Source organism: Nansenia antarctica (assembly GCF_963989245.1).
Source record: "Nansenia antarctica genome assembly, chromosome: 6".
Taxonomy (NCBI): domain Eukaryota; kingdom Metazoa; phylum Chordata; class Actinopteri; order Argentiniformes; family Microstomatidae; genus Nansenia; species Nansenia antarctica.
The window spans coordinates 36,894,605-36,914,239 of record NC_137676.1 but is presented as its reverse complement, the minus strand read 5'-3'; the positions used below and the strand labels follow the sequence as shown (position 1 = coordinate 36,914,239).

Sequence of the window (19,635 nt, the reverse complement as noted above, 5' to 3'; positions counted from 1 at the left end):
TGTCATTGTGATACCATTTGTTGATTTCACATAAATAGCATTAAGAGACAGGTTGTGATTGTGGACTGTACTGTCAGTCAGAGAAAAAACGTTGCAATAATTGATCCGTGCCAGTAGAGGGCGCGACTTCAACAGAATATACTGCAAACAGAATCAGCTATTGTGCCAACATGCATGCCAAATCATAAAGGGAGCAGCCTATGTCTTCAGTGTAAATACACAAATATTGTAATGAGACAGTATAATATTTCATAATAGGTATATTTCATACCAGTAGCCTATAATATTTAATATGCGCAATTTCAATATTGGATCATATGAGGGGAATGAGGCTACCTTGCCCCCATGTCATTGTGACATTTGATTGCACCGCAGTGTGATTGCACAAACTGATTCATTATAGTCTAGAATTAGCCTACTAAATGTAGTCGGCTAATTGTGCGTGTACATGTACGTCCAACCCCGAAGTGGCAAGTGATCTGGCATAGCTCCTTGCAGGCAGCGGAGTAAGGATTGGGTTGTATTTTTGGAACAGTGTGTGTGGATCTGGTCGCCTTGTTAGGTCTGTTAAGACATTTCCAACAGCACCAACTGTGTGGAGATAGCGACAGTGAGGGGAGGCAGGGACAGGGGAAAGGGGCTTTTCGATGGCCACCTTGAAAGCCATGTAACACCCTTGGCTTGTCCACAATAACAAATAATACATCCAAAGCTGTTAAAACTAAACAAATAATTTAATCTCCGAAAGAAAACGCAAGTTACTCAGCACGGAGCCAGTACAAAGTTTATGACTCCGACTTTGAACACAAGCGGACCGCAGAGGGGACCCAGGAGTAATCCATGGAAATAAGAAAGAATAAGTAAATGACGCGCACCTGAATCAAAGTGTCACGAGCGACCACATTGACGGCTACAAGGAAATGACGAGTAGTTAAGAAAATAAAACATAAGAAATTGTAATCAGTATAGTGCCATGGATATCTCAAATCACTTTTGATGTCAGGTGAAGGTGAATTCATTCTGACAGGGATTTTATCTTGACAAAGATAATAATAATAAAAAAAGTTATTTTACATTTTTGGCTGAAATTAGGGAAGGTATGAGTGGAGGTCGCTTTGAATTTGATGATGGTGGAGCTTATTGTGGAGGCTGGGAGGGTGGGAAAGCCCATGGGCATGGGATCTGCACCGGACCGAAAGGACAGGGGGAGTTCTCCGGCTCCTGGAATTACGGATTCGAAGTGGTTGGAGTCTACACCTGGCCCAGTGGAAACACCTATGAGGGGTTCTGGTCGCAGGGGAAGCGCCATGGTCTAGGCATTGAAAGTAAAGGACACTGGGTTTACAAGGGAGAATGGACTCATGGCTTCAAAGGGAGATATGGGTCACGTCTTAGTCAAGGTAGTGGTGCGAAGTATGAAGGAACATGGAATAACGGATTGCAAGATGGATACGGTACAGAGACCTATGCTGATGGAGGTATGATGTTGATTTATATTAATGTTTACGAATGTGTGGAAGAGGGCATTCCCAATTAATTACAAGTAATTAGGATTAATTAGGATATGAATATTAACTATATTATGTAATTTCCAGTCACGCCTTCTTCATCACTCATGTCATTAACCTAAATCACTGCAGTCAGTTATTTGCAAGGGAATTCGTTGAATTTGAAGGCCCCCAAGATTTTAAGAAAGAATATGTAGAGAAAATTGTAATTGTTCTAGTGTATTCTATAATTGTGGTGTCTAAGCCTTCTAAACATTATAGTATATGACACTATTTGGGCGCTTTAAGAGAGAACGAGAGATTCAAGCGTGTAGCATTGAACCATGGAGTCCAAATGTTGCCCAGATGGCCCATTGGTATCTTGCCCATTGCTAAGGATCTCTTGCCAAAGGATAGTGGCAGAGGAATGGTAACTGGTAGTGTTCACACCAAAATGTGAGATGCTAATTACATTTTAAATGGCATTGTACTTTCAAAAGCTGCCTATACGACAACTCTGTCCCACTCACATACAAGGAATTGAGATGGTGAGAGTGAGGTGGAAAGGAAGGAATGCTGAATGCTCATGGATGCTTTTCTTTCAGCATAACAAAGGAAAACAAAAGGCTTATTACAAGAACTTTCCACTTGAATTAAAAGCAACTTTGCAACAGAAAATTCTCAAAGGTCTACTGTCATAATTGGATCCAAAATTCAAATTAGATCCAGCTATGAACATAAGTAATCCACTACTAGACACTGTCTCTGCCAATATTTCCTCATACTGCACCCTTAAAGGGATAGTTCATCCCCTATGAAATTGTACCTTATTTGTGACTGTACTGTAGGTCACACCGAAGTCACAGATAAAACATCATATATAATGAACTACCCCCTATAATGCCACTGAGGGGACAGCAGTAACATAGATGATGCCCATCTAGTGCCCATGGTGCCCTCAGCAGCTGACTCATCAGCTTTGGGCCCATGCAGCTGATGATGGGAGGGTGGGTGATGATACGACCATGTGTCAGGAAGTAATAATAGCCCCGGCTGTGTCCTCTTGGCCTCACGGTCCCTCTAGGCCCGAGGAATCCAGACACATGTCTACTTTTACATGAGACACTAGACCCATGAAGAGTTGGAGTGACATACATAACTTAATTTGGACTCTAGTCGTTCACACAGTAATGAAACGTATATGGAGCTATATACTGTACTACCTGTACAGCACTGTGCTGATGCATTTCATTGTACATGATCATGTAGTAACAATGTTCACACGTTTTTCAGTCAAATAAATCAAAGAATGAGGAGCTTAGATAATGTGAATGATACTATTGATGCTAGTTAAGTCAATCAGCTATGCAAAATGTTGTTTCTATAGAACAATTCCCATAGAGAGAGTGGCCTTGATTTACACGGTTTACACACATCAATGCAATGCAAGTAAAGTGGGAGGGGAGGGTTGGGGAGTGCTGCAGGGGGGGGGCGGGAGGACAGGAGTGAAATTCAATGCCAATGCAAATGAGCAGACCTGGATTTGACCTCTGCCCCATTCACACAGACCCATTACTGTCAATTGACTGGTAACAAGATTAGTAGAACAAATGTAGAGCGGTATGCCATGTCCCAGTTCAGTTTAAACAAGGCTACACCTTAACTGTCCCTCCTGAAACCTCTCCGTCCCCTCTACCTAAATATATATATTTTAAAAGAATCTTCCTTCCTCTAGCATTTTTTTACTGCCAACGACCCCTGGACCGAGCATAGATTACTTTTTCTTGCGATGACTGATGGATAGATGATTCATTTACTTAGACAAATGTATTTGTTGTAAGTCCCTTTGGATAAAGGCATCTGCTAAATGCCAAAAATGTCAATGTAACAAACAACAGTACCAGTAAATTACTGATAAATACCTCTGTGTCAAGTGTGTTTATATCCTAACATAGTGATGTACTACATCTCTCCATACCCTCTCTGTCCCTCTCCAGGCACGTTTCAAGGCCAGTTTACCGGTGGCATGCGACATGGCTACGGGGTTCGTCAGAGCGTGCCCTACGGCATGGCGGCAGTGGTCCGGTCCCCGCTCCGCACCTCCCTGACCTCCCTGCGGAGCGAGCACAGCAGCAGCAACCTGCTGCAGCAGGATGTCCCCGTCATCACCACCACCAACGCCTCCGGCCAGGAGACCCCGCTCCCCATCACCTCCTTCACCCAGCTGGGGCCCTCCCGAGGTGGCTTTGCCCTTACCCTCCAGGTGGACCCGGACGCCGTCAAGCCCAAAAAGAAGGGCCTGTTCCGCCGGGGGTCCCTGCTGGGCAAACTGAAGAAGTCAGACTCCCGCTCCTCCCTGTCTAGCCAGAAGAGCAAGCTCAGCTTCCTGAGGAGCGAGTCGGCCATGAGCTCTGCGGCCAGCGATGCCAACTCCACCATCAGCATGGGGGACGACAGTCTGGCCGGGGTCGACGACTACCCCCCCGTGGAGGCCGACATAGACGCCACCACCACTGAGGTCTACATGGGGGAGTGGAAGAACGATAAACGCTCGGGCTATGGAATAAGCGAACGGTCCAGCGGGCTCAAGTACGAGGGCGAGTGGCTGGACAACCAGCGCCACGGTTATGGCTGCACCACCTTCGTGGAGGGCGGGAAGGAAGAGGGGAAGTACATGAACAACATGCTGGTGAAGGCCATGAAGAAGAGGATGATCCAGCTGAAAGGCACCAAGATCAGGCAGAAGGTGGAGCGCAGCGTGGAGGGAGCTCAGAGGGCCGCGGCCATCGCCAAACAGAAAGGAGAGATTGCCGCTTCCAGGTAGGACGAGACTGGTTTGGTTGACTGTTGTTGTTGTTGTTGTTGTTGTATTTAGGGATGTCAGTCAATTAAAACAAATTGTTGATCTTTTTTTTTCCTGTCAGTTGATAATGTGGAAATGTAATATTAATGAATTCTATTTTTCACCCGGCAATTAAGGTAGTCAGAGATAGAGAGAAAGTATTTCTAGACAACAAACCAAGAAGTGGTCCTTTAACAATGAGTGGGGGAGTGACAGGGCACTAGTTAATGATGGCCTCCAAATCAATGGTGCGAATCCTATTTCCATTCCCATAGATGAAGACAATGGGTGCTAATTAAGGGGTGCTAATTACTTGAACCAAGTTTCCTTGTACAACACTTTTTTTTCTTTTTCTTGCTTGGCTACATGTCACTTATTTTAGCTTTAACTTATTGTGCTGGGTCTGATATATAGAAATCTGATTTAAAAACAGCACTATTGATAACACATAAATAAATTGACTGATTTACATTGGAATTACATTGCAATTACGTTACAATAACGCCTTATTCCAAAGCGCTTTATAATGGCCTCTCATTCACCCATTCACACACACATTCACCACCGATCTGCCGACCTTGCGATTGTTACCTCCTGTGCCACAGCCACCCCGGCTAAGTTGCTATTATTACTATGTAGTAATGCTGTAATTAATTTCTAATAAAATTGTAATAATGTTATTACTAGACCCTTTTGAAACATAATTGTAATTGGGTAGGAATTGGATCACGTATTTCCCTTTTTTGTATAACCCCCTCCGCCTCAACTCCCCTCTCACCCAGTTTTCATGTTAACTGCATCCAGTATGAACAACAAGGACACAGTTTCAATGGTTTACCCATTGGTGTGTACACTGCAGTACTTCTGCATAGGAGTGTGTGGACAAACAGGGCTGCTGTATGAAACTGAATGATCTGAGGGTGATGATGGTGTGTCATCCTCAGTGTCTCAGTAACAGCCACAACTGTGTTTCTGTGCCTGTATAGGGACTCAGAGATGAAGGGCACAGTCAGACTTTCTATGTCACATAGAAACTTCTGTCAAGTTCAATGGGTAAAGAAATGCCATGGTATCAGTTTACTGTGTACCTCCCTTGGCCCAGTGATGTTGGGCCTTCTGAAAAAGGGAGTCTGTTGGCTTCCCTGCCATCGCCCCCCCTCCTCTGACCACCCACCATTAGCCTACCTACAACAGACCTGAGATGCTATCATTAAAATGTCCAAAAGCTGTGTTTGATTGAGTTTGCCTGGCATAACAGAACAAATGGAATAGCTTACAACATGTATGTCCAATTATTTTTGACTGCATGCTAATTATTTTTTATTTTATTTTTTTGCATGCTAATTATTTTTGGCTGTGTGTGTATTGCAGCATAAGGGAACGTACTGGAACATTTTGGAATTGATCAGCGCCTGAGAGAGGGTGTCGGTGCAGGCGTCTGTTTACTCAACACCTCTGTTAATCAGTTAGTTAATGATCTACTGGTGTTCATGTTGGGACTTCCTGCTCCACAAGGAAATCAAATGAGGCATTGTGGGTACGATCCATATGACACTCATTCTACTTCAGCTTGTATTTACATATAAAGACATTAGGTGGTTACAACACATTATATACTTTGTAATAGTATACATTGTGGTACAGTACCTAATTAAAGGAACTATGCGATTACCAATTTGCAGTGGGAACTTTAAGCAATTACAAAGTGAATTCAAGGGTGCAAAATTAAACATAGCCTAATTATTTTACAGCCTACCGTGGCAGAAGAGTAATGAACAACACGGTCTGTTTTCTACTGGCGTCCAGATACTGGCCCAGGTACATCTGCACTTTCATAATCTGGAAAAAAACTGATTTGAACTGAACTTGCCTACTTGAGGACTTTTTACCAGACCCTGTCACAAATAACCTAAAGCGTGGCATCCGGGAGGCCAAGGCAGACCACAGAGAGAAGATTGAGGAATGCTTCCTGAGCAACGACTCCAGGCGGGTGTGGCAGGGGGTTCAGCACATGACAAACTTCAGAGCCAACAGGCTCACAGCCGCGGAGGACGACCCCCTGCTGGCGGAAAAGCTGAACTCCTTCTACGCCCTGTTCGACGAGGGGCGAATGGAGGTAACCACAACACAAACACCACTCTCTCCAGCTCTCAGCAGCCTCACCCTCACAGAGCATGAAGTGAGACGCGTGCTGAAGGCGGTGGACCCCAGGAAAGCCTCGGGGCCGGATGGCGTCCTGGGACGGGTGCTGAGGGACTGCGCCGACCAGCTGGCCGGGGTTTTCACCAACATCTTCAACCAGTCCCTGTCCCAGGCCACCATCCCACCCTGCCTAAACGACTACCGCCCGGTGGCACTCACACCAATCATCATGAAGTGCTTCGAGAAACTAGTCCGGGCCCACATAGTCACACGCCTCCCGCCCAACCTGGATCCATACCAGTTCGCCTACAGAGCCCACAGGTCCACAGAGGACGCCATCGCGACGACTCTCCACTCCACTCTATCCCACCTGGAGAGGGGAAACAGCTACGCGAGACTGCTCTTTGTGGACTTCAGTTCTGCCTTCAACACCATCCTTCCAGACAGGCTAGTGACCAAACTACTAGACCTGGGACTATCACACTCTATATGTGCATGGATCAAGGACTTCCTGTCTGACCGCCCCCAGAGGGTGCGGGTGGGCTCCCACACCTCCACAGCCCTCAGTCTCAGCACTGGGTCCCCCCAGGGCTGCGTGCTAAGCCCCATCCTCTACAACCTCTACACCTACGACTTCACCCCCGTCCACCCCAGCAACTCCATCGTAAAGTTTGCAGACGACACCACTGTGGTGGGCTGCATCTCGGGGGGGGACGAGGCGGCGTACAGGGATGAGGTAGAGCAGCTGAGCAAGCTGTGCAAGGTTAACAACCTGCTGCTGAACCAGTCAAAGACCCAGGAAATCATCGTGGACTTCAGGAGGAAAAAATCTGAGGTCCAGCCCCTGCTCGTCGATGGAGGGAGCGTGGAGAGAGTCTCAACCCTCCGATTCCTGGGGGTGCACATACAGGATGACCTGTCCTGGAAGATCAACACAGCAGCCATCATCAAGAAGGCACAACAGCGGCTCTACTTCCTGAGAGTCCTCAGGAAAGACCACATCGGACAGGAGATGCTGGTGACCTTCTACCGCTGCGCAGTGGAGAGCATCCTCACCTACTGCATCTGCATCTGGTTCTCCAGCTGCACAGCCGCAGAGAGGAATGCGCTACAGAGAGTGGTGAGATCGGCCCAGAAGATCACCGGCGCCCCCCTCCCCTCTCTGGAAGAGCTGTACAACACACGCTGCCTCAGGAAGGCCTCCAAGATCTCCAGAGACCCATCCCACCCTGGGTACGAACACTTTGCTCGGCTGCCCTCGAACAGGCGGTTCAGGACCATGTTCGCAAGGACAAACAGACTGAAGCTCAGCTTCTATCCCAGGGCCATTCAGGCCCTGAACACAGCAAAGACCTAGGTTCTAGGCCCTGGACAATCTAGACAAATTGATGGCAGCTACTAGATTGAAATCAAGTGTAATACTGAAACACAACTGTGTACATTTCAAACCTGCAAACTGCGACACTTTAAATGAATGTGCAATAACACTATGTGCAATATGACAACCCTAGGGTACATAAGGTTCAGAGAATAGGAAATGTTAGAATAGGTACAGTAGAGTACAGCACAGTGTTTTATTTGTATAGTATAGTATAGTGGATAGTGTACATAGCCTTTATTTATGTAAACCAGCTCTTTTCCCTTCTTTTTTTTTCTTTTTTTCTTTTTTCTAGCACCAGGGGAGCCCCCCCTCCCAAATGTCGTTGTTTGGTACCTGTACTATATCAATGACAATAAAGACCATTCATTCATTCATTCATTCATTCATTCAAATGTGAAATCTCACCTAGGGCTGGCCCCCCACATTCGGACCAGGTCTGGCCCATGGTCATTTCCGGCACTGAGCCATACTGTATGTGCCACTACAAAACCAGATCTGGCCCACAGTTATCTAGCTGACTGGGTAATGAGTATTACAACACCTAGCATCGTTTATAATGATGAATCACTCTTCACACCAATATGATAAGGACAGTAAGGAGGTAACAGGTTGATTCATGAGGTAATGGATATGCAGATGCCTATTAAACAGCACTAAATCAGACCAAGCATATCAGAACATGCTTTTGTTCTCTGTATATACACTGTCCGCCCTTCTATTTCTATTACCGATTACCGAAACAGGCAAATACACTGAAGATTGTGATGCACTCTTCAAATGACACAGGTCTCCTTTAGTTTGTACATCACCATACAAGGACAGTGTTTTTTTATCTAGTGTAAGCCACACAGCACCTGAAATAAGTCCTGTGTTTACAACAGTAAGGCTCTCACTGATGAACTGCAGATCCTGTCCTGGGCAGATGGAAATCTAAATATTTGACCATGGGGACAAGCAGTATTACAAGAGTTATGGGCCAGGAGTATTTTTTCTCATTGTGTTAAGCTTGTGTTCATAACCTCAACTGACAGGCCAGAGCCCTAGAAGACTCCATGAATAGGCATGACTAACATCCAGGAGCCTGTTTAGGTCTGGAAACAGACACTTACACTAATGTACGCTATTAACAAAACCTAGGTGGTCTTAACCTGGTCTCTTGCCTTGTTCATGTTAACCCTATAACCATTAACAGGCCAAACCCGAGAGTCTTGGTATACTGTACGATTTTATGAAGATTTATGAGATTTGATGGTCCTTTTCTACTCAAAGGACCCTGAACTAATTGGTTTACACCTACTCATAGAGAAGTTTGGTTTCCCACTGAAGCCCTCTCTGTTGTTGTGGGGGAGGAGGGCAGCCAGCCAGGGCGGTACTCTTTTGCCCGACATGAACCAGGGACTCCCCTCCCCCCCCCCCCTCCCGCCAACTGTGGTGCCAGGCAGGAGTCATTGGGATGAAGTCAGGGAGGTATATATAAATACAGTCCAACCTGTCCATTGAGAGCCCCAGCCCAGGCCTCCGATTAGCTAACTCTCTGCCCTGCCCTGACATTCAGCATTTGGACTTGTCCGTCTCTGGCGTGGGCTGGGACTGCGAGCGGAGTGTCTGCAGAGAGAGAGAGAGAGGCCACAGCAACGCTGGGTGTAAATGACGCACACAGATCTGGCCTACTGAGTGTCAGGAAGGGAGGCCTGCCTAAATAAGGGCAGGCGCACTGTTGCTACATCACAATGACTGGGGAATGCAACAGCTGATTGCTCCCTCTCTTCCCCCAACTTTCATGCCAAGTCACATGCTTGTTTCCACACCAGGCCTGGGTTTTCACTGCTAAGTAGTAGGCTACTCACAGTCTAGCACGCTGGTCTAGTAAAGTCATATGTGACAGGTCAACACACCTTGAGTTACACATTAGATCACCCATTTCTGTAGCGTAGTGCAAACAAATCATCACTAAATCCTCCCAGAGATAGAAGAAAGGCTACACCCCACGTTTCAGCTGGAATACTGTACATCCTGATGTTAGTCATCTAAGCAGGGAGGCCACACCGTGCTCCCTCCTGTGGTTGAGAACTGTTGGCTAGTTGCGTTTATGGAGAGGCTCTCTAACAGGTTTCCTAGCACCGTTAACGGAATAGCGGCACCTCCAGTCAGGCCTTGCGTCAGCAGAGGTGTCAGATGGTTGCATGGATATAAATATGACAGAGTTCATAAGTGACTGAGTGCGTATAAGAGAGGTTAGCATATACATGTACCACACCTAGCCTTAGTTGTGTGGCTAGACTTACTAGGCTGGGCTACATTACTGCTGATACAACCATTTTGTATCAGGGTAGCCAGTCACTGGTAAACATTAGTGTGCGTGTTAACTCTTCTGTCTATTCTTACCTTAATACTGTATGTGCTATATTGTTCACATTCAGAACCCATTTAGTGACATAAACTGTACAGTACATGTTGTATTTATTGTAACTGTTACATAGTAATGTGGTAATCACTTTGGAATTACACAACAATTGAGTTTATTGCTAATGCAAGTCTATCATGGTGAAAAATAATATTAATCAAATGTTAGAGATGTTATATTTATGGTTCTGGTATTCATCATTTTGACAGAAGAACAAGCTAACTGAATGTAGTCCACAGTGCTGCTGCGTATAGCAAACTCTCCTCTAAATACTTGCCTCGTCAGTTGAATCTGTATTCTAGTGAGACAAATAGCTGACCGACTTAAAGTAGGCCGTTTTAGGTGTGCATTTCTTACTTATCTCTTATCGCTAGGTGTTGAAGACAGATTCTTGTTGAGTGAGTCCATACTTACGCTGGCTTCTCATCTTCCCCAAGATAAAGGGGGAAGGGGTATCCTTTTGGGAGGGGGGAGAACTTAAAGCATAAGGTATTTAGGTCACAACTTCAAATATCTGACTTTGTTGAACAAGTCTGTTTGAAGACAGCCGATGAAAGGTCCACAGAGAGCAGTAGTACAACCGTGCACTGTCGGTGGTCTGTGAGCTCTGAGGGTGTAGTATTGGGATAAGCCATCTGAGAGGGCTCAGAGGAGTGCTGCAGGACCAGGTAGCCTCCAGGAAACACCATCTGCTATCCTAAGCCTCTCCACCCACTGCCTGGCAACCCAGCGGAACTGCCTGCCATTTTAGGAACCACTAAAGACTAGCTAGCTACACACCACATCATGTTTTGGGTCGATTACCATCTACGAAATGTTTGGTAATGCCATCTGTTTTTTGTAATGGTCCTTTTCCGAGTCACTGTTCTGAAACGATGTTGAATTTCCATGCTATTGAACCGAGACTGAAAGTAGGAAGTAATGGATGCAGAATAATGTCTTATTATAAGCCTATTACACATTCTGAGGGTTATATTTCAGTAACTGTGAGATAAACTGTTTCTGGATATGTCATTGCATTTTTCTAATTGGGTAGATGAAATGTCTGATATTTACCATGGGCTTGAATGGGCACGTTGGCCCTGCAGTACAGTCACTACTACCACTATGATGTAGAACTGTCATTATTTGATTTTCAAGCCTAGTCTTGCAAGACTGATTTTACAATACAGACGTCACTCTCTTCCTGAAGGCAACTAAATTAACCGACAAAGAGATGTGTCAGTTTAAGAACTCATCCTGAATTAAAGCTTCACAATTTGTCCTACCAGTGCCTAGGCTTATACATGGCAGATGGGGATGACAGCTGTTTAATGAATGAATGAATGAATGGTCTTTATTTGTTGTCATTGATATAGTACAGGTACCAAACAACGAAATTTGGGAGGGGGGGCTCCCCTGGTGCTAGGAAAAAAACTAAAAACAAGAAGGGAAAAGAGCTGGTTTACATAAGTACTGTTGAATACAGTACCACAGACAGACTACTCTCTCTCTTCTCTCTCTCTCTCTTCTCTCTCTCTCTTCTCTCTCATCACATCAGCCTGAGACTGGGTCAGAACCTGGGCAGAAGCCCTCCTTAAAGAGGGAGTGTTGATTCAGTGTAGACAGGTGTTGATCTACTATATCAAGCAGGCAGCCTCCAGTGCCTCTAATTGTTCCACAGGGAAGTGCCTATACCCCTCCGAGTCTTCAAGTAGACCGGAGCTATTTTGAGCCCAGGGTAATGTTACAGTATGTCAAGTATTCACAGAGTAATCACAATCAGTAATACTCCTAGGCCAACCCGGTGCAGATATCAATAGCTGGCAGCGATGAACCCTTCAAACTCATCTAGTCCCTGGGGGTTTATAACTACCCAGGAAAGCAACTAGGGTAAAATACACAAGCAAAAACTTCTAAGACAGGGAGTTTTTCTAATGCGTGTTCAGATGAGTTTACAGTCGTAAATACATGTCAATATAGTGTATTACTATTGCCTCCTTGGTGTAGATACAGTATACTGTAAATAGATCTGCGAATCCACTGCACACTACATGACAAGAGAGCCCCTGGCTGTTTGCAGGGATGCATTGTCTGGATAGAGGTGTTAAAAGACTTATTTATTTCTGTTCCAGCTCAACAGCACAAAAGGACACCCTCTCTCCAGCTAATAATAATGACCACGCACGTGACCAACTCAACCACATAGACAGTACATCTGTCCTTGCTTTTGAAATGATCGAATATTGTAAATAGCTCTCTGTATTATTTTTGTAACAATATTGTCTGTCTGGGTCTGGTTTTGGATTGATAATGTTGCATTTAGCTTCTGGTTGATAAGGTGTTCCTCCTACCAGGGTTGAGTAGGCCTGGGGGACTCTTGTGTTTGATGTTCTCATTGCTTTTTATAGGCCAGACAAGTGCCAAAATGTCTTTCCAAATAAAGTGGAGAGGAATGTCTATGGGGGGGGCGGGGGGGTCAGGTTGTCTATGGTAACAGTAGCAGTAGCTGTGTATCTCAGTTTAACCGATCGGTGTGTTTCAATATTTGATCATGTATGCCATCATAGGCCCACTACGATGTTGTACAGTAGTAGCCGGGGCGGCTGTGGTGCAGGAGGTAGAGCCGGCGATCGGCTCTATGATCGCAAAGTTGGCAGATCGGCGGTTCGAGCCCCGGCTGGCCACATGTCAAAGTGTGGGCAAGACACTTAACCCCAAATTGCTCCCAATGAGCGGGCCATCGCCTTGCATGGTAGCTTGTCGCCATGGGTGTGTGAATGTGTGTGTGAAATGTGAATGGGTGAATGAGAAGTCCATTGTAAAGTGCTTTGGAATAAGGCGCTATATAAGTCAGTCCATTGACCATTTACAATTAGGTTTGATCTCAAGCTTGTGGATATTGAGTAGCATGCTGATCTTCTCCACAGGACGACCCACGCTAAGGGCAAGTCAGACGCTGCAGATCAGGCCACCCTGGCCTCAAACAACGAGTCCAGCATCGCCAGGGTGGTGGCTAGGGAGCTCTCCCCTTCCTTCTACCAGCCAGGTAAGAGCACTTAAAGGTATGTGACACGGTCTGGTCAATTGGTCCGCAAGTTGGCAGCCGTTTTAATGTTCCGACTTTTCTTTCAAAAAAATTAAATAGGAGCGTTTCAGCGTTGTTGAAAATCAATGACACACTCGCTAGTCGACTAACACAGCAGTGGGGATTACTCACCGAAACCATTGCATTGCAGTATTTTGGCTTGACTAGCGAGTTTGTGTTGTGATTTTCAATAACGTTGAAATGTATTTCCGTGTTTCAAAATAAAAGTCGGGACATTTTGATTGGTTGCCGACTTGCGGCCCAAATGACCAGACCGTGTCACATATGTGGAATTTATGGCATGATGCAGACAGTGAAACAATATTCATATAGTGGTAGTATTGCAAAGTGAACTGAACTGCATTATGATATATACAGTGCCGTACGTAAGTAATGGGACAGTGAAACATTTTTTCTTCTTTTGGCTCCACACTCCAAAGGTTTGAAATAATAATAATAAACAATAACAGAAATAATAACAGGGTAATAACAAAAAATAAAAAAATACAAATTACTATTAGGTTAAAGTAGAGATTCTCAGCTTTTATTTGATGGTATTTGGGTACATATTGTTTTCACCATTCAGAAATGATAATAGTTTTTATGCTTATCCTATTTCAGGGTACCCAAAAGTGATGGGACATTTGGCTTTACAGGTGCTTCATTAGATGTCTTCTATCATGTGTGCGGTCGTAAGAGAACTCTCAATGTCTAGTATTGATTCTAGGATTTGCTTTTGTCTTTGGATGGAACACACCTGATACCAGAAACACCTGTCTAGGCAATTGTCTCATTACTTATTTTTGGGTACCCTAAAATAGGGAAACTATGCCTAAAAAGTGTTGTAATTTATGGATGGTGAAACCAATATGTACACAAATACCTGTACTAGTAATTGTTTGATTTAAAATCCAAACTATTGAAGTATAGACAAACGCAAAAATGCAAATGCAAAAAACTGTCTTACACAGGGCACTGTGTGTATATATAAGCAAAACAAATCACCCAAGACTGGATGCGCTGGGATACTGTTGTTAATGGCCTGTGCCCCAGGAGTAGTAACATGCTTAAGAGGGCAAGTAAGAAGATATAAGTAAGTACAATTCTGTACGTTTTCAAGCTCCATGCTGTAGACTAGTATCTCTTGCTGCTGTTGCAGCTGATCCACGGCTGAGGCTCGCCACAAGGGTAGTCACCTTTGAATATCTAAAATAGGAACGTCTTACTGGGCAGAGGGGATCATATCAGTTTCCTCGCAGGTCCATCCGACACAGACCCCCAAAGGCCTCAAGTGTGCCCCCCGCTGCATTTCTCTCTCTAATTCCCCTAGCGATGCACTGAGTGGATCCAAATAGACATGAGATAAAAGGTTGTCACTGCTGAGAGCCTCCCTGAGATGTCTACTGCTAATGCTACAAATGGACCTGGCTATAGTCTTACTCAACCTCACTGTACATTCCTCTGTGAAATGTCACTTACTCAAAGCTGACAGGGGTTAAGGTTAGGGTTAGTGTTAGTGTATAGCAGTAGCATAGGCAGACATTTACTTTAGGGCGGGCCTGTATAAAATAGGGTGGGCCAGTTTTTTATTTATTTTTATTTTTTATGTTTCAGTTCATATTGATGGTCCTACTTTTGTTTGCATCCATCAAACACGTTTCCAATGCGATGTATATCAGAGGACACCCCGCACGCATTGATTTACAGTTGATCAAGTACAGTAGCCTACATCAAGTCGGCTTTCGAGCGGTAAAAGTCCACACCGGATTCCTGGGCCCACCCTGGTCCTAACGTGGCTACGCTACTACTGGTGTATAGGATATAGGATATAGGATACACTGTCAGAGTGTTTTCCTGGATTTCAATTTGAATGAATGATTTTGGGCCAAAGCTGAATAACAGAAAAGCATCTACAGTCGTGACGTTAGAAAGGTTCTATCTCCATTTTTGGTAAAAAAAAATTGTGCTGTTGTTTTTTACATAATAATAATTTATCTGATCCATTAGGCGTTTATTAATGCCTGTGTGGTGTTATTTTTTAAAATGTTGACATTTTTTAGTTAGTAATTAATAAAATACAACGGTTCCATCTCACAAAACATAATGGTTGTTTGTAATGTACTATGTAATAACATGTTAATTACATAACTATTACAAAATTATTACACAGGTAGCCTACAGAGCGACTTAATGTAAAGTGTTACCAACAAGGTGATATCCTTTCCATTATAAGTACACCTCTAAAAAAAATTCTCTTGGATTTTCAGATGGCACATGTTTGATTTGAACGTAAACAAAGTGATACTCTACGAGTAAGCTAATTAAACTTTAAATGAGCTCAGCAGTTGTTTTATCAGTCCCTTCATGTAGTCCCTCCTCATGAGGGCTTCTACATTTGCATTACGTTCCTGGGGTGACATGCACAGATCAGACTGACTGTCCCCCAACACAAATATAGACCCTGATGAGACCCCCAAATACACCACTGTCTGCACATCTCTAATAGCCTCCAAAATGTCACCCGATAATAGTTTTTTAATTAGTAAATAACAGCAGGAGCATATGGTGATGTTTGTTCTTATTGGAATAGACTATTACTCTCTGTAGCCATTAGTTTGCAAATGTAACAATGTAGAGACGTTAGAGTAACTATTTCAAAAAAAAATCTCCAAGATATACTGTATATCAGAAAGCAGCTCTGGTTGGCTGATGGGGTGCTGCTGTTATATACTGTAATTATATACTGTAGGAAATCTGAATCTACATCCTGTGTGTGCTGTTGCTCTGTCCCCTGTGCTGTCCTGTTATTAGAATGAGGGAGAAGAAAGTATGTAGAAATATGAAGATAAGATATGTGGAGTCAGTCAATGTTTCTAGCCTGTAGAGGGGGAAAAGATGATCTATTTTTCCATCTGTTCCACAGGCCCGGAGTACCTGAAGAAGAGAGCCCTGCAGGAGATCGTGGAAGGCAACGAGAACACAGACACTGTCATGCATGAGCCCCTGGGAGGCGAGGACCCCCCGCCGACGCCCCCTGACAGCCCCATGATGCATGAACTGGACGACCTCATGACCGAGTCCCTCCGGGCCCGCACCCCCTCCCCCAGCCCGGCCGCCCCCCCCCCAGAGTCTGGGCACTCCAAGCAGGGCAGCATCAGTAAAGACGGCCCCCGCCTCCTCAGTCCCGGCAACTGGAATGGAGACAAGCCTGGTAGTAAGGCCAGTGGCAGCAGGGGGAGCAGCCGGGCCAACAGCAGACCCAGTAGTCGACCGACGACCCCGTCACCCTCTGCTGCCGCCCCTGCCGCCCCAGCCGCCCCTGCCTCTGCTGCCCCAGAAGAGAGCACCGCCCCTGCCCCCAGCAGCCGGGGCCCCTCCCGCTCCTCCAGCCGGCAGAGCAACAAGGTAGAGCAGGGCTCCGACCTGGAGATCAAGGCCCTGCAGAAGACGGACTCTGAGACTAAGGTGTCGGATGCTCCTCCCGCATCTGCCTCCGTAAGGACCAGCCTCATCTCCGCTACAGATGAAGAAGAACCACTCCCCGCCTCCAAGGTGTCCGCCAAAGCTGCCACGCCAGAGCCTAAAGCAGCAGAGGTCAGACAGAGAACAGACACCCGTGAGTCGGCCCACGAACGACCTCCCTCCGTCTCTGAGAGCAAGCCAGAGCCCAGGGAGGAGAGAAGATCGGCCTCCAGAGCCGAACCCAAACCGTCAACGAAACGAGATCCCAGTCCAGCTCCAAAACCTGAACCTAAGCCAGTGCCTAAACCAGCAGAGCCTAAAGTTGTTGCAAAACCACCGCCGAAGGTGGAGCCCAAAGCTGAGGCAAAGCTGATGAAGAATATGGTGAAGACCTCCAGTGAAGTTACAGAGGCGGTAGAACTGGATCAGGTAAGGCAGTTACAACTTTCAACATCTTAGATAATGAATATCTATTTCTTAATATGTGGTCAAAAGCGAGAATATTTTTGTCAAAATCTGTCATTTCTTATGCTCTATTACATGTTAACATGGACTGAGGTGTTGTGGGTTTAGCAGGTGCTCAAGCCAACCCAAGTCAATCTCCAAATCTCAGTTAGCTCACTTCCTCTGTTGTGCAATAATTACCCATCTAGTTATGTTTGCTTATATCATTTCATAATTGCATTTCCTTTTATGACAGTTGAGGCAATTTTCTGATTTCTTGTTTTTAGCTTACCATTCTGTTATCCTTATGACCACCTCTTATCTATGCAGTCTTTGTTCTGATTCATTATTGAGGCTATGATGTTTTTATTATCTGTTATATGGCGGAAATAGTAATAATAGGAACTCAATATTATCTTCAAGCGTATTGCTATTGTTTTCTAGTTCTTAATTCTAAACTTACCTTGTGTTCACTGTCCTCAAAACAAAATGAAAAGAACGTATTTCTCTCCTCTCAAGGGTCCGAACACCATCATGATCTGCATGGTCATCCTGTTGAACATTGGCCTGGCCATTCTCTTCGTACACATCTTGTCATGAGACACTGTCGACCCAGGTAACTCTTCTAAATATGATCAATATGCATCATCAATGGAAAGTGTTTTTTCACTTTTCTTTGGGTTGAACTTTTTTGTATGCTGTATTTGTGTGTCTCTGTGATGAATTCACAGACAAATGAACTTCTTTCAAAACTTTGTTTTGCCTGCTTGACATTTCAGGTATCTTGCAGTGGTGTTGGATAAAGATGGCCCACATTTCCAGCGAGGATCCGCGAGAACAAAGAGACTACCAAGCAACTCAAGGACCTCAGCAGCCTCTGTTGATGTGACTGTGTGAGTCTCTATGAAACACAAAAACAGGCTGGGGGTATCTGGAGCCAAAGGATAGGACAACCATATGACTGCAGTTATTCAGCGAATCTGAATGTCAGGAAGAGGGTCTGTGGGCACTGTGCTTGCAAGAGGGGAGACAACATTGTTATGTTTCAGTATGGACACTGGAGAACTACAGTGTAGCATGCTATGCACTCTTGATGTCTATAGGGCTAACACAGATCGTTTATCTGAGTCAAAGTGTGTCTGTCATCCTTTTGCAAAGGGCTAACTGAAGCCCTCTTGCTGGCATACGTTGGTGTGGCTTCAGAACACAGCATCGGGTAAATTAGATAACTAGCTATGTAATTAGATATGTATTTACTGTAACTGATAGCTTGTCAATGGGAATGTTATATCAGGGATGAAATGTGTGAATTGGTTGGGAGTTGATTAGTGTTTATATTTATTAACACATCAATATGGTACTAAATTTCACGAAACTGAATTCTCTTTTTTGCAATAATCACAATAATTATCTTTTTTAATCACAAAAGAGTGAATGAGCAAGATGTCTGGAAGACTACCTGAGGTCATAGTTCACTTGGAGACAGTGGAGGAGCAGAATCGTGGTTCAAATATGCCTGAGTGTTGGTGATTGGTTTAACCACAGTGGCAAGGCAGTCCACAGAAATGTACAGTATTTTTATTCACACATTATTCACTTTTCAAGGCAAGACTCCAATCCATCATCAGTGCTAGAGTTGTGATTTGTTATAGAATTTAAATTGGAGTAGCATTAGCTACTTACACTAGGCATACTTTAGCAAATCTTTTATTTGATAGGGAAGGCAAAGTGAGTATCAAATCGTTTGTTCATGGAACAATATAGAAAATACACTCAAAATGTGGCTGAGTTTTTAAAATGGTAAACAAAATAGTGTTGGAAACGTAGGACGATGCCGTTAAGTGTGCTTGCTATTGAATTACTGCATTAATGTATATGTCTATTGTTTCCTGTTTGTTGTCTGGTCATAGTTTAAAGCACCCCTCTGTTTCATTTCAATGTGTTTGATGATGTTTCGCATCACATGCCGCAGCCAGAAATGGGCACACCATCATTGTGTTAAGGACTGGGAATAATACAATATGTATGTGTAGATTTGAGGATTTGAATATATGGGCTTGTATTGCGACTATCCAAAGTGGGTTAGGGTGATGGCTTTGTTTCAGGGTTCTGCTGGTCTGTATGTTTCAGAATAGAAAGCACTCAATTGGATCAAATTGAATTCAGAACAGGTTGTGCTACGAAACCAATTAATTTGGTTTTCCTCCCAACTTTTGTATGCATGTGGGCACTTTGTGTGTGTGTTTTTGTACCTTTTTGAAGTACACATCTTTTCATCTATCAAAGTGTTCTGTTGTTGAATATCTGTGAAAGTAATATCCAATCTCCACATACTGTACTTTTCCCTATAGTCAATGAGAGTATTACCTCAAGCTTGTGAGATTTGTGGAGGGAATGTAATATGCT

General features: G+C 44.5%; 1 protein-coding gene across 1 annotated transcript; it reads left to right on the top strand.

The window, feature by feature from the left end:
• Positions 1-1,099: 1,099 nt before the first annotated feature.
• On the top strand, positions 1,100-17,829 carry jph2 (junctophilin 2; the record flags this gene model as incomplete). Its single annotated transcript, XM_080533193.1, has 5 exons — positions 1,100-1,478; positions 3,485-4,307; positions 13,166-13,284; positions 16,247-17,214; positions 17,749-17,829. 5 exons carry the CDS (start codon positions 1,100-1,102, stop codon positions 17,827-17,829), a joined length of 2,370 nt encoding a protein of 789 aa, XP_080389319.1.
• Between the last annotated feature and the right edge of the window lie 1,806 nt (positions 17,830-19,635).